The 15,489-nt window shown below is 41.4% G+C and overlaps 1 protein-coding gene across 1 annotated transcript in view; it reads left to right on the forward strand.

Moving 5' to 3' along the window:
• The first annotated feature begins 265 nt into the window (after nucleotides 1-265).
• Nucleotides 266-15,489, forward strand: part of HDGFL3 (HDGF like 3) — a 75,859-nt gene continuing 60,635 nt past the window's right edge. The window contains exon 1 of the mRNA XM_070358408.1: nucleotides 266-400. Within this exon, the coding sequence (XP_070214509.1) occupies nucleotides 317-400 (84 nt within the window). The 5' untranslated portion in view covers nucleotides 266-316. The remainder of the gene's footprint in view (nucleotides 401-15,489) is intronic.

Raw genomic sequence — 15,489 nt, forward strand, 5'->3', positions numbered from 1 at the left:
GCATGAGGCAGGCGACGCGGCGCCTGTGAGCAGCGCGCGGCGGCAGCGGGGACCTCGGCGCGGGCAAGAGCCGAGCGGCCGGGGGCTCCCCTCCCCCGCTGCCGGGCGGTGATTTGCCGGGCCTGCTGAGCCCCCCGCCCACTCCCTCGCCTCAGCCGCCGCCTCGACGCTTCCCCTCGTCGGAGCGGCCGCTAGTCCGCCCGCCCGCCCGGCTCGAGGCCCGCGGGGAGCGCGGCGCAGTCCGTCGGCCCGCGGGGGGGCGGCCTCCCGGCATCTTCGCGGCGCCCAAGGACGACCAGGAAGGGGAGCGGCAGGGATGGCGCGTCCGCGGCCCCGCGAGTACAAGGCGGGCGACCTGGTCTTCGCCAAGATGAAGGGCTACCCGCACTGGCCCGCCCGGGTGAGTACGGCGGCGGCGCGCGGGCCCGCCCGCCCACCATTTTCCCCTTCATGATGGCGCGTCCGCCCCCTTTCCCCATCGCCTCAGCCCGGAGCGCGGAGCCCGCCGCGAGCGGCCGACTGCGGCCGGGGCTGAGGGCTCGGGCGGCGCTGCGCAGAGAGAACTCGGCCGCGCCGGAGGCGAGGGTTCCCGCGGGCCGCGCCCGCACCCCGCGAGGGCGGCCATCCTTCCGCCCACTTTCGAAGGCGGCTCCGGCCCCTGCAGGCCAGCTGCTGCCTTCCTCCCGGAAAGCCGGCAGTGACTGGGAGCCCTTCGCCGGGAAGCGGGCCTGGAGCAGAGGCATCGCCCGGGGCAGGGTGGTTGGCGGACTCGGCGGTCTCGGGGCGAACGTCGGGGCACGTAGGGGAGCGTAGTGCAAATGGCTGTCCGCGAGCCGGCGGGCGCCCGCGGCGTCGATCCTGGAAAGGGGCAGTGGTCATTCCGAGCCAGCGGCAGCCTCTTGGCAGTCGTTCATCCATCTCTCAGGGCATCCTTCGCCATCCAGACTTGTTGAGTTTTCCCTGAGCGCGATTCTGGGTGCCCCGCCTGCTCTATCATTGTCCTGGGGTACGAGCATCCCTGGTACCTCTGCTTCTTTTAAACCGACACCGAATAGTTGGGAGCTGGCAGCTTGGCACTGGTTAGTGGGTCCCGGAAGCTCCTCATGCCTTTTCACCTCCATATTTGTTTTAGGTCGGATTCCAGACCTCATCCTTGGCCCCCCACCTCAGTCCACAATAGCTCTCTATTCTCATAAGCAGGGTTGTCGCTGTGCTCTTTCTCTAGAAAGCATCTACATGTAATACATAACATTAAATTTTTTTACCAGGCCCTTTACTAGCATGTGTGCTTTGTGTTCTAAAATCAATCCCTTTTACTTTTATAATAGTTGGTAGTTAATTTCTTGACATAAGAAATGTAGTGGAAAGGAGGGTCAAGGCATGTTCAAGTCTGAATTGGTATCCTTGAGGAATAGAAGTAGACATGGAAAATAGTGGTAGCATAAATATGAATGAAAACTCTAAAAATTTGTATTATATGCAAGTGAAGATACCCAAGACTCCTCCCCCCACCCCCAAATACACCCATTCACAAAAAGAAGTGATATCATGGGTGGCCAGACTGAAATTTAGTGAAGTTGAAGTAATGGACGGACATAATCCTTTTTTTTTTTTTTTTTAAGTTTCTCATGATTGTAAAATAGGAAGAACACTGGGTCAGGAATTGGGGGACCCTGGCATCTGGTCTGGGCTCTGTTATGGGCTGATCATCTTAACTGTCTGAATATCCATTTCTGCAACTATAAAATGATCATCTCTAGGATTTCTTCCAACACTAACAACCTCGGATTTCAAGGGGAAAAAAACAGTCTCATTCAGATTCTATGAGGCTGTGCAAGTAACTTTTATTCATATCTGAACTGTAGGTTGTCCTTAAATAAGGCAAAGTTCATGGTAGAATAATAGGTTATTTTCATATATATATATATATATATATATATAGGGCAAGATTTGTTACTTTAGGAGTTCTTTGGAGAATCCCTTGAATATACTCTTTTAAGTAAGAAATAAACAGTTAAGGGCACATATGTTTGGGCATAGTCAAAGTAAATTAAAAGTTATCATCACCAGTGGGTCATTTTCTTGTAACACAATGGCTTTCTTTAATCTTACCTTTGAAAAAGATTTCCTGAGAGTCAGAAAGAAAATAGACTTAAAATTTTATTAACATGTTGCTTGCATAGGTTGGCCACCTGTAGTGATTTTGAAACAAGTGCTGCAGAAGTGGTCCTAGTTGTATATTTAATTGTACATAAAATTCCTAGGAGTTTTAACTCCATACCAAGGGAAAATGGAAAGTAAAATGAGGGAGTAAAGTCAATTACATTGTTAGATAAGATGCAGTAAATACAGGGGGAAAACCTGTGTCTGTTCACATTTAACAATGAGTTCCTCAAGGAAAGGACCTAAGTCTCCCTAATTTTCTAAAATATTTTATGGTGAGTGGCATGCTGTAATTTCCAAATAAAGGTAAAGGTTAGAAATAGAAGAAGGAGCTATTTGAGTGTCTGCTCTTCTTTAGTTACAGTTGAATGTGTCAGTGTTCTCATTTTATTTTCTTCCCAATTCTAGGAGATAGTATCCCCACTTTACATCTAGCTATAGCTTTGTAGATGATGTTATTATAAAATACTTACAGGGAAAAAATCCTAATTATTCAGATTTCAATACTGTTGCTTGATATGAAGGCCAGCCCTGCTGGAATTCTGTATGGCCACAAGGAATCAAACACAGGAAGAACATGGGGGAAACAGTTTTTTTCAGGCTATGGGGAGGAGCTTTCTAATGGAGCTGATCCACGTGGAATGGAGAAGTGACTCCTCTGCTGTAGAGAAGACATTTGTTTTAGTTCTAGGAATCCCCTTATGAGGAATGTGAGCCAAGAGAATTCAGACCTCTGGTAAATTTGATCGGGTTGGTTTCAGCTTTTGGCTGGGCTTCACACTGTGTCCTGGGGCGTGTTTTGTAGTCTTTCCAAGTTTCTGTTTACTAGTCTGTAAAATAGGGATAATTCTCACCTCAAAGGTATAGTGTATGTAAAAACACTAAGCAGTGGTATTGAATGTTCCTTCCTTTTTTCCTTTTTGAATTTCTAACTTTTCCCCTATATCACTGCTGCTGCTGCTAAGTCGCTTCAGTTGTGTTTGACTTTGTGCGACCCCATAGACGGCAGCCCATCAGGCTCCCTGTCCCTGGGATTCTCCAGGTAAATTTGTTTCTTGTCCAACATTTTATCATGAAAATTTTCAAATCTATGGAAAAGTTTAAAAAAATCGTACAGTGAACAGCCATATATCTTACCACCTAGATTTCCACACTTAACATTTTCCTATACTTGCTCTATTTGTTTATATATCCATCCCTCTAGGTGTATAGCAGTCCATCTTATTTTAATGCACCTCACAGTAAGTTGCAGCCATCATTAGAATTTACTCCTACACAGTTGAGCATGTGTATCGTTAACTCAGTACAGTCAGTTCAGCCGCTCAGTCATGTCCAACTCTTTGCGACCCCATGGACTGCGGCATGCCAGGCTTCCCTGTCCATCACCAACTTCAGAAGCTTGCTCAAAGTCATGTCCACCAAGTCTTTAACTAGAGGTCAATATTTTTAATAGATCCCCTTTTTCCTTTTGAGGTAAAATTTATGTAGACTGAAACACACTTACTGTAAATGTACCATTCAGGGAGTTTGACAAATGGGTACACTGGTGGAAGGCAAGCCGCTACTGGCACAGAACAGTACCACTACCCAGGAAAGTTCCCTCGTGCCTTTCCCCAGGCGGTTCTTGTCCTCCTGCCTTTTCAGATGTATTGTTTTAACATTAAATAGCAGCTGGCTGTTTCTGATGGGAATACTTGTGAAAGTGAAGTGAACATGTTAGTCGCTCAGTCATGTCCGACTCTGCAACCCTGTGGACTATAGCCCACCAGGCTCCTCTGTCCATGGAATTCTCCAGGCAAGAATATTGGAGTGGATTGCCATTTCCTTCTTCAGGGTATCTTCCCGACCCAGGGATCAAATCTGGGTCTCCCGCATTGGGGGCAGATTCTTTACTGTCTGAGCCACCGTATATAACTTTAAAAATTAGAAGTTCATTTATGCCTGAAGATAAACTAAATTAATACTAAAAAACAGTTGTGCTAAAATGAGTTTCTGAATCTTTTTGATTATGTACATTATTGTTTAAAAAAAAATTGAGCACGGTCACCTCTAATATGTGTACATTTATTTTAAAATTATATATACATATTCTTTGCACTATTATCTACATTGTAAAATAAATGCAAAAAGAAACTAATAGGGATGACATGATTTAGAGGATATTTTGTGTTTTAAAATTCTTATTGGCAAAATGTCATTAATAGTACTAAATTAAGTTTATATTTTTAAAAGTTGTAATTTTTGTAATTTTTTTCCCTACTTCTTATGAAATCTGATTAGAATGTCAGAGTTTTTAATCTTCTAAAGAAATAAAGAATTGTCAGGTTGGCCATTTCCTTGCTTGCTTGTGCTTATATTATTCATGTCATCTTTGTAGGACCAGTGTAGGGGTTTCCCTTGTGGCTCAGATGGCAAAGAATCTGCCTACAATGCAAGAGACGCAGGTTCGATTCCTGAGTTGGGATGATCCCCTGGAGAAGGGAATGGCAACACCGTACAGTATTCTTGCCTGGAGAATCCCATGAACAGAGGAACATGGTGGGCTGCAGTCCATGGTGTCGCAGAGTCAGATATCACTGAGTGACTGAGAGCTTTTGCAGGACTCCTTTAGCTAGCCTGTTCATTTAGGGAGAATTCTGTTAGTAGTAGATGTCCCATAATTGTGCTCAGCCAGGCACACACAAATGACGATAAGTAAACATAACCATCTAAATAAACACACTAATGTTAATTTATATATTAAATATTAGTAAAGTTTACTTTTGGGGCAAAAGAATAAGAAACTAGAATAGGAATTGTACTATTTTCTTCTCATACCTATTAAAATCATCTTGTGTGTTTCCTGAGGTGTGAGAAATCTGCTTATGTTGCTCCCCTAAAAGAAGCAATACCAAAAAATGTCTTAAAGCTCTTGTGTTTCAACTAAAGAGCTTTTTAAAATTAAACTTTATGTGAAAATTCTCAAACATTGTTAATAGAGTAAACTGATACAATCACTTTAGAAAACTGCCCTGATCTATGGCAACCTTGTGACATATGCCAACCTTGTGACCTAACAGTCTGTTGTAGGAATATATCCAAGAGAAATGAGTGTTTATGTCCACCAAAAGACTTCTACAGCAATACTCATAATAGCAGCTTTATCCATAAAAGCAGAAGGTTGAAAACAACCCAGATGCCCATCAACACAAGAACAGTTAAGCAAATTTGTAGTATATTTGTACAGTGAAGTACTACTCAGCCATAAAGAGGAACAAACTACTAATGCCCACAAGAATATGGATGAATCTCAAAAATACAAGATTGAGTGAAAACAGCCAGATAGATACAAGAGAGTACATTCTGAATGATCCCATGATATTCAAAAACAGGCAAAACTGATCAGTGGTCATCAGTCTGTGGTAGGTGGAGGTGATGGTAGGTTACTGACTGGTTGTTGTTGTTCAGTTGCTAAGTTGTGTCCAACTCTGTGACCCCATGGATTGCAGCACACCATTTCCTGTTCTTCACTATCTCCTGGGGTCTCAAACTCTTAAATGTCCATTAAGTCAGTAATGCCATCCAACCATCTCATCCTCTGTCACTGTTGACTGGGAGAAGGCACTGGAAATGTTCCATACCTTGATCTGGGTTTGTACATATGTAAAAATTTATCAAACTTGCACATTTGGGGTTTTTGCACTACTGCGTATATAATGGGGCTTCTCTGGTAGCTCAGCTGGTAAAGAATCTGCCTGCAATGCAGGAGACCTGGGTTCGATCCCTGGGTTGGGAAGATCCCTTGGAGAAGGGAATGGCTACCCACTCCAGTATTCTGGCCTGGAGAATCCCATGGACTCTATGGTCCATGAGGTCGCGAAGAATTGGACACGACTCAGCAACTTTCACGTATATAATGCCTCAATTAAAAAAGAGAAAACATGCACTTTGTATGAGGTGAGGAAAAGAAAAATGTAATACTTCAAGCTTTTTCATGGATTAAATTTCGCCCTTCTTAGCTTTCAATAAGAAATGTTTTCCTTTAAGGCTTCAGTCCTACAATATTACATCTTCCTATTCCCTTTTGACTATTTGAGAAACTTCATTTATTACTTCATAACTTTCTCTTGAGGCTTCTTTTTAGTCCTGTATTCTTCGTCTGTCTTTTGTTTAACTGCACTAGAGTCTTTCTGTTCCTTTCGTAGTTAATTCCTCTTCATATTTTTGATCTAGTGATCAACCTCTCACTTGTTAAAACTCAAGAATACAAGAATAAAGCATTTGACTTACCATCTACAACAGTTCAAAGAGCTGTACTTTTTTTGAGCACCTACTCTATGTAAGGCGCTGTACTAGGTATATTTTTTCATTTTTATACCAACAGGTTAAACTTGCAGCAATTTAAAAATACTATAATTGAATGATTAAAGTGATATACCATGCATGCCAAGTTGCTTCCATCAGATGTCCAACTCTTTGTGACCTTATGGACTGTAGCCTACCAGGCTCCTCTGTCCATGGGATTCTCCAAGCAAGAAGACTGGAGTGGGTTGCCGTATCCTACTCCAGGGGATCTTGCCTACCCAGGGATCGAACCCAGGTCTCTTAGGTCTCCTTCGCTGGCAGATGGGTTCTTTACCACTAGTGCCACCTGGGAAGTGGTACCATAACTTCTATTAATGTGCATACTGGTTGGGAATTTTCAGTTTCTAACTCAGCACTTTGCTGGTTTCTTTGTTTTTCCTTCGACAATAGACTGCTAGGTTATGAACCTAGCAGGTTTATTTCTAGAGACCAGACTACATGTTTTCAGAGAATCAGTTGAGCCTTAAATTATTCTTTTCTCAACATAAAGTAAGGTGTTTATAATCTTTATTACTTTTGTCCTGAGTTCATGGAGGTCCATCATTGGTTCATTCCTCATGTAGAGTGGCCACAGGCTCATGCAGCCTTTCCCTGAGAGACTGTATTCGCATCGCCAAGGAATTGGCACACTGTCTCATTTTCTTCTGTTCAACCCTGGGAGCAGATCAATAACTTAAATTCTCACTACCAACGTTTTCCATTGTTTCCTTTTCAACCAGGTGAATCTGTTTCTGTCATATCGCCTTTGGAATGCCCTAATGACTACAGGGAGGCCTGCTGCTGCTGTTGCTGCTAAGTCGCTTCAGTCGTGTCCAACTCAATGTGACCCCATAGACTGGACTATGCAGCCCACCAGGCTCCCCCGTCCCTGGGATTCCCGTGGGTTGCCATTTCCTTCTCCAGTACGTGACAGTGAAAAGTGAAAGTGAAGTCGTTCAGTCGTGTCCAACTCTTAGCGACCCCATGGACTGCAGCGCACCAGGCTCCTCCGTCCATGAGATTTTCCAGACAAGAGTACTGGCGTGCTGCAATTCATGGGGTCACAAAGTGTTGGACATGACTGAGTGACTGAACTGACTGACTGAATTGAATGACTACTTGTTGCCCCATGATTAGAAAAATATTAATTCTCTTAGCTTCATTATATGAGATCGTGTTTGATTCTTTTGGAAAATGATGGTTTAAAATGATATATGACTTTGTTGAAAATGTCTTTTAGCCTTAGAAAAACATTATAGACTTAATAAGTATAGTAGGCATAACAAAGGAAGAGCCCAAATCTTCCTATTTGTTGGAGAAAGATTTTCTATTGCAGAAGAGTCTCCAGATGTTTGATCAAAATATAGCCCACTCAATACAGTTATTAGTCCACTGCGAATAGGCTTCTTAATCATTTCAAGCAGTACTACTGAAAGCATGGTCTGTGGATTGCTACCTATCAGTGACAAGATAGGTACAGAAATTGAGAGCAAGAGTTTAGAATCTTTTTTAGCTATTTGATAAAGTAACCTTTTGTTTGTGAATCTGATTTTAAAATGAGGTTTGTATTTGTATGTCTTTTATTTTATTTTTCTAATAATTCATCTTTAATGTATTTTACTAAAATGTCTGTAACTAATTAGAATTTTTTTTTAAAAATTGCTCCTTCACCACAGAGTAGAAGTCCTAACTGTAGATTACCATTAAAAGTCAACAGTGTTCCTTGCACCGAAAACACTTTGCTCATACTGTAAACTGCTTAAACTATCTTTATTTAAAAAGAGAATGGACTGACCTTCATGTTATATATTAATTCCACCTGTGTAACAAAATTTTATTACACTAGAATGTTCATCCTAGAAAGATTAATTTCCCTAGACATACATGTAAGCATCATGAATATGTACCTATAATAGGTACATAATTTTTGTAATATATACAGTTTTGCATCTTTTCCCCCACTAAACACTATATCTTTAGAAGACTTGCAGTGGCAGTGAATATGTTTCTGTAACATTATTTGTAACAGCCATCTGATAATTTATGGCATGGACTATTTTTATAAATTTTAACTACCTATTATAGGACTTTTAGTTTATTACTAGTTTTATACTATAAAAGAATACTGTGAGAAACATTCTTTTGGCTAAATCATTAGTTATTTCCTTAGGACAAGTCTCTGGAAATTATCTCTCTGAGTCTAGGGCATATGCATATTTTAAAGCTTTGTATTATAAACTTTCACTGTCTTAACCACAACCAGAATAAGAGAACACTTGTCTTCTCACATATTCATTAAAAGTTAGATGATTCAAACTTTTGATAGCCTTTGTTAATTTAATAAGCACAATTATTTTTATTGCAATATAATGGCTTTACCATGTTGCATTAGTTTTTGCCATACAATGAAGTGAATCAGCTATGTGTTTAAATATATCCTTTTGCTCTTGAACCTCCCTCCCACCCCCATCCCACCCCTCTAGGTCATCACAGAGCACTGAGCTGAGCTCCCTGTGCTATACAGCAGGTTCCCACTAGCTAGCTCTCAGTTCCCCAGTCTCCCAATTTAACGAATATTTGATTGAATTAATTTTGGTTATTAGGCAAAATATATGTATTTATATCAATAATGTATATCATTGGATGGACTGATGCTGAAGCTGAAACTCCAATACTTTGGCCACCTCATGCGAGGAGTTTACTCATTGGACAAGACCCTGATGCTGGGAGGGATTGGGGGCAGGAGGAGAAGGGGACAACAGAGGATGAGATGGCTGGATGGCATCACTGACTCGATGGACATGAGTTTGGGTGGACTTCGGGAGTTGGTGATGGACAGGGAGTCCTGGCATGCTGCGATTCATGGGGTCGAAAAGAGTCGGACACGACTGAACGACTGAACTGAACTCATCTTGTTATCAAGTTAGAATGAGAATATATAACACTACTATGAGATCGATATCCCCATTAGAGAACAAGGACTTTCACCTAAAGACACTTAAGTCTTAATTCTAGACTATTAAGAATGCCACAGAACATAAGAAAAATGATACCAAATTGGGTTAAGGACTGAAGAAGCATTTTGCATTATGTTGGAGGTTTCCCTAGTGGCTCAGTGGTAAAGCATCTGCCTGCCAATGCAGGAGATGCGAGTTTGATCCCTGGGTTGGAAAGATCCCCTTGAGAAGGAAATGGCAACCTCTTCTAGTATTCTTGCCTGGGAAACTCCATGGATAGAGGAGCCTGGTGGGCTACAGTCCATAAAATGGCAAAAGAGTCAGACCGACTTGGCAGCTAAACAACATGGCCATACATACTGATACATGTGTGTTTGTAGGCTCATGAGTTGCTGTGAAGCTAGAACTCTTCAGAGATTTACTATTATAACATTTATTATACTATCTTTAGTCCATATCTCTTTGAAAGCCCTTTGACACAAGGCAGTATAAAAATAAGTATTAGTTGTACATTTAAAGAAAGCCGAGACTCATTAAAATCAATTCTGAATGAATAGCATGGTGTTGACTTGGTGTAGTTTCCAAAACCTTTATGTGTGAGAGAACCTATCTGCTTTGACCATCAAGTAGGGTAGTCATGAAAGTTACTGTTGCTGCTGCTGCTGCTAAGTCACTTCAGTCGTGTCGGACTCTGTGCGACCCCATAGACAGCAGGGATTCTCCAGGCAAGAAGTCTGGAGTGGGTTGCCATCTCCTCCAATGCATGAAAGTGAAAAGTGAAAGTGAAGTCGCTCAGTCGTGTCCGACCCTCAGCGACCCCATGGACTGCAGCCTACCAGGCTCCTCCATCCATGGGAGTTTCCAGGCAAGAGTACTGGAGTGGCGTGCCATCGCCTTCTCCGGAAAGTTACTGTTAAGTAGAGCCTAAAAACTACATCATAAGAACTACTACTAGCTTGTGCAGCTTCTTGCCAGTTTACTGCATTCCTAGACCATATACCAGCGTTTTCCTATGCGCATTTCCTGCCGTTTGTATACATAATCTCCTTTCAGCTGATTAAAATAGAGGTAGGAATTGAGTTTTTCTTTTATCTCTCTTGATCAAAATTTGCTGTTGTCAGGTAAGTAATATCCGTTTGGTTACAGAGAGCCACATAGAGGTAAAAAGAGTGAAATAATCTAAAGATGGGTGAGCTCAAACCTTTAGAATGACATCCTCCAGATTTCTGATTAAGACTTCCTGCCATGTATGGAAAGACAACTAGACCAGGAATTCAAAGATAAGCACTTCATTCTACCACTGTCTTGGTTTGTTAGGTTTTTCATTATAACCTCTTTATAAAACAGGGGGAGTGCTAATTCTTACTCTCATCCTTTTCCCTAGTAATCAAATGTGAAACTATACTTGAAGGAACTGTTTGCTAATTAAGTACCTAATAATTACCTCCTAGAAACACCAGAATAGGAGCCTAGTAAAGTCTCAGTAAGTACTTTTGTGGTTTGGCAAGTGTTTCAGCCATTTCCTTGTGACTTTATCGTGGTGGGTTGGCTCTAGGCTCTGGGAGTTGTGAGGACTTCCCATTATTACCCCTCCTTCAGATTTCTGAGTGTGATGAGCCATCTCTATAGATTCCGCATAGCTTTAGGTTGCTGCTGCTAAGTCGCTTCAGTCGTGTCCGACTCTGTGCAGCCCCAGAGACAGCAGCCCACCAGGTTTACATTGGGGACAAACTAACCTGGACTGTACTGGCAGATAAAAAGGGTCTATGAATCAGCCACTCTTCCCAGTTGATCACTGGGACTCAAGATCTGACTGGATTCTCTAAGCTTGATTATAGTCTCTAAGTCTTCCCCAAAGTGGAGGTACCATTTCAAAACGGACTAGGTAATTCTTACTAACACAGTAGTAACTTCCTGGTTTCTATCTAGTAATGTCTAGTAACTTCTATGTTTATTAACATGAGAACTGTTGTAAGTGATAGGTTCAGTTAGGTTCAGTAGTCGTTAGCAAATATATAAATGAGTTTCACAGAAGATCAAAAAACTTTTATGTAGGGAAAACCGTCAAAAAATAAACTCATAGCTTTAGATCTCTTTTTTCCTTTTTGTTAACTGAAGTAGAACTTTTGTTCTAATGACATCTTTAATTTTGGAGGAAATGCATATTTAGAGGGAGCAGTATTATACAATCTCAGTTCAGTTTTTTCAAAGTTAGCATATGTTAAATGGATTGAAAATTAATTCCCTTTAGACTTCTGTTTGACTTTCAAAATGAGACCAGTTATTTTCAAACAGGCATAACTGTTCTTATCTCCTTCGCTGGACTGCTTCATGAGGATTGAGTCAATAATTTTGAAAAAGTATTTAGACTTTGGAAATGAGTCATTGTTGCTGATTGATTCTGTAGCAGTCTAGTGGCTTTCAAACTTTTTGGTTATAACTGACAGTAAATATTAATTTATAATAAATAATAATTATTAATTTCATACACACACACTAGAAAAAGTTTTTCACAAATCATACTAAATGGATGCATCCTGATATTTTTATATTTCATCTTGTTTAAAATCAGGTTGTAACCCACAAAATCAGTTTCACTACCTACAGCTTAAAAAGCACTGGTCTGGTCTCTTAGGCCAAAGGGAAATTAATCTATGTGGGTGGTATATTTATATAGAACAGTAGTAGTTGAATAGCTTACAAATGGCTGTGAAAAGAAGAAAAGCAAAAAGCAAAGGAAAAAAGGAAAGATATACCTATTTGAATGCAGAGTTCTAAAGAATAGCAAGGAGAGATAAGAAAGCCTTCCTCAGTGATCAGTGCAAAGAAATAGAGGAAAACAGTAGAATGGGAAAGACTAGAGATCTCTTCAAAAAAATTAGAGATACCAAGGGAACATTTCATGCAAAGATGGGCACAATAAAAGACAGAAATGGTATGGAACTAACAGAAGCAGAAGATATTAAGAAGAGGTGGCAAGAACACACGGAAGAACTGTACAAACAAGATCTTTACAACCCAGATAATCACGAAGGTGTGATCACTCACCTTGGGCCAGACATCCTGGAATGTGAAGTCAAGTGGGCCTTTGGAAGCATCACGAACAGAGCTAGTGGAGGTGATGGAATTCCAGTTGAGCTTTTTGAAATCCTGAAAAATGATGCTGTGAAAGTGCTGCAGTCAATATGCCAAATTTGGAAAACTCAGCAGTGGCCACAGGACTGGAAAAGGCAGTTTTCATTCCAATCCCAAAGAAAGGCAGTGCCAAAGAATGCTCAAACTACCGCACAGACAATTGCACTCATCTCACACGCTAGTAAAGTAATGCTCAAAATTCTACAAGCCAGCCTTCAACAGTACATGAGCTGTGAACTTCCAGATGTTCAAGGTGGATTTAGAAAAGGCAGAGGAACCAGAGATCAAATTGCCGACATCCACTGGATCATGGAAAAAGCAAGAGAGTTCCAGAAAAACATCTGTTTCTGCTTTATTGACTATGCCAAAGCCTTTGACCATGTGGATCACAAGAAACTGGAAAATTCTTCAAGAGATGGGAATACCAGACCACCTGACCTGCCTCTTGAGAAACCTATATGCAGGTCAGGAAGCAACAGTTGGAACTGGACATGGAACAACAGACTGGTTCCAAATAGGAAAAGGAATACGTCAAGGCTGTATATTGTCACCCTGCTTATTTAACGTATATGCAGAGTACCTCATGAGAAATGCTGGGGTGGAAGAAGCACAAGCTGGAGTCAAGATTGGGAGAAATATCAATAATCTCAGATATGCAGATGACACCACCCTTATGGCAGAAAGTGAAGAGGAACTAAAGAGCCTCTTGATGAAAATGAAAGAGGAGAGTGAAAAAGTTGGCTTAAAGCTCAACATTCATAAAACTAAGATCATGGCATCCGGTCCCATCACTTCTTGGCAAATAGATGGGAAAACAGTGGAAACAGTGTCAGACTTTAATTTTCTGGGCTCCAAAATCACTGCAGATGGTGACTGCAGCCATAAAATTAAAAGATGCTTACTCCTTGGAAGAAAAGTTATGACCAACCTAGACAGTGTATTAAAAGCAGAGACATTACTTTGCCAACAAAGGTCCGTCTAGTCAAGGCTATGGTTTTTCCATTGGTCATGTATGGATGTGAGAGTTGGACTACAAAGAAAGCTGAGTGCCAAAGAATTGATATTTTTGAACTGTGATGTTGGAGAAGACTCTTGAGAGTCCCTTGGACTGCAAGGAGATCAAACCAGTCCGTCCTAAAGGAAATCAGTTCTGAATATTCATTGGAAGGACTGATGTTGAAGCTTAAACTCTAGTACTTTGGCCACCTGATGCGAAGAGCTGACTCATTTGAAAAGACCCTGATGTTGGGAAAGATTGAAGGCAGGAGGAGAAGAACGACAGAGGATGAGATGGTTGGATGGCATCACCAACTCACTGGACATGAGTTTGGGTGAAATCCAGGAGTTGGTGATGGACAAGGAGGCCTGGCGTGCTGCAGTCCATGGGGTTGCAGGAGTTGGACATAACTGAGCAACTGAGCTGAACTGAACTGAGTAGTTGAATTTTTGAGATGAGTTAGTAGTCTTGAGTTTTCTGTTGTGCTGTAGCCATAGTCTGACATGAAGGTCACATGAACATAAGAAATGAAAGTTACTTTATGTTAGGTCATTTAACCATCCTGGCCAGTGTTTTCCTTGATCTCCAAAAGTATACAGGTCAAATATTTCTAGTTTCATTTTCCTTCTAATCTTTGAACTGTAAATATGCCTATAACTGAGTTGAAGCTAATTGTAGTTTCATACATGTGACTTCTTGAGGGTAATAAGCTTCATACATTTGCTAACTAGTCAATTATAAACATTGTTTGACACCTAGTGTTCCCTGGCTGATAATATTGAGGATCTGGGGTTTTCTTGGGTTTGTGAGACTAGACTGTTGGAGGTATCAAGCTATCTGTGACTGGGGTTGGTGGGCTTTTCTTAACTCCAGAAGATTTATAGGTGGGGTAGGTTTATGGTACCCTCTGAGGTATATGTAAAGTCGTGGGTCTAACACATTTCTAATGATTCTGTATTTTCTTTACATCATTTTTGTCCAATCAAAAAGAGATTTGCTACTATTACATACAGCAATCTCAGAAGAGAAATCTCATGCTGATGATAGTAAGACACTCTTCAATTTCCAAAAATTATAATTTCCAAAAAGTTATGGGAAGCAGTTTTATATCTCACATCTGGCTGATGACTCAGAAAATAAGTACTTTTCTATTGGAAAATAGCCCAGCTATACTAAGTGGAAATATCTGGAAACAAAAGGGATAACATTGCGTTAATCTTTGTGTTAAGCCAGGTATTTGAGAACTCTGGTGGCTCTCCGCTTAGCCTTTTGTCACTGCTGTTGTTTACTGGCCCTGCCTTGTGCCATGTGGGGTCGCAGGGGCAGGACAAAGCATTTGATGGAGTTATGAAATTTGACGATCTCCACTGTTCATTTTTACTAAGCTCCTTGTCTGGGGCAAAGATTTATTTAACTACAAGGGATCAGATAACCCAGAACAAATGTGTCCCTTGTTTTTTAGTTGTAAAAGCAAATTACAGCAGTAGGGTAGCTCAGCAAGAGTGGACAGTTAGAGAAGTTTGTTGATGAAGGGGAGATGATGGTGACTGAAGCCTCCACGCCGCTAGAATTGCTTCTCATTCAGTATTATTGTAAACTCTGAAAACTCAGCCCTTGTCCTCTCCATTTCCTTGTGGTATCACAACTACCTCCTGGCTTCACCCCTTTCTTAGCAAAATTGTTCCTACGTGATTATTTCTCACCCTGTGCACATTTTCATGCACTCAACCTCCAAACTCCTACTAAGACCAGCTAGACATAATCACAAAGACATGCAGATGGTACTGCTCCAGGGTTAATTTCAGTTAGGACCTCAACTCTGCTCATCATTCCTTTTACTTGACCTGGTCAGCTCCGTGTCCATCCTCCTCAGGTGGTAGTAGATACTTCTGCTGCCCTTTTCCAGCTCAACTT

The sequence above is a fragment of the Bos mutus genome, chromosome 21, assembly GCF_027580195.1.
Source record: "Bos mutus isolate GX-2022 chromosome 21, NWIPB_WYAK_1.1, whole genome shotgun sequence".
NCBI lineage: Eukaryota > Metazoa > Chordata > Mammalia > Artiodactyla > Bovidae > Bos > Bos mutus.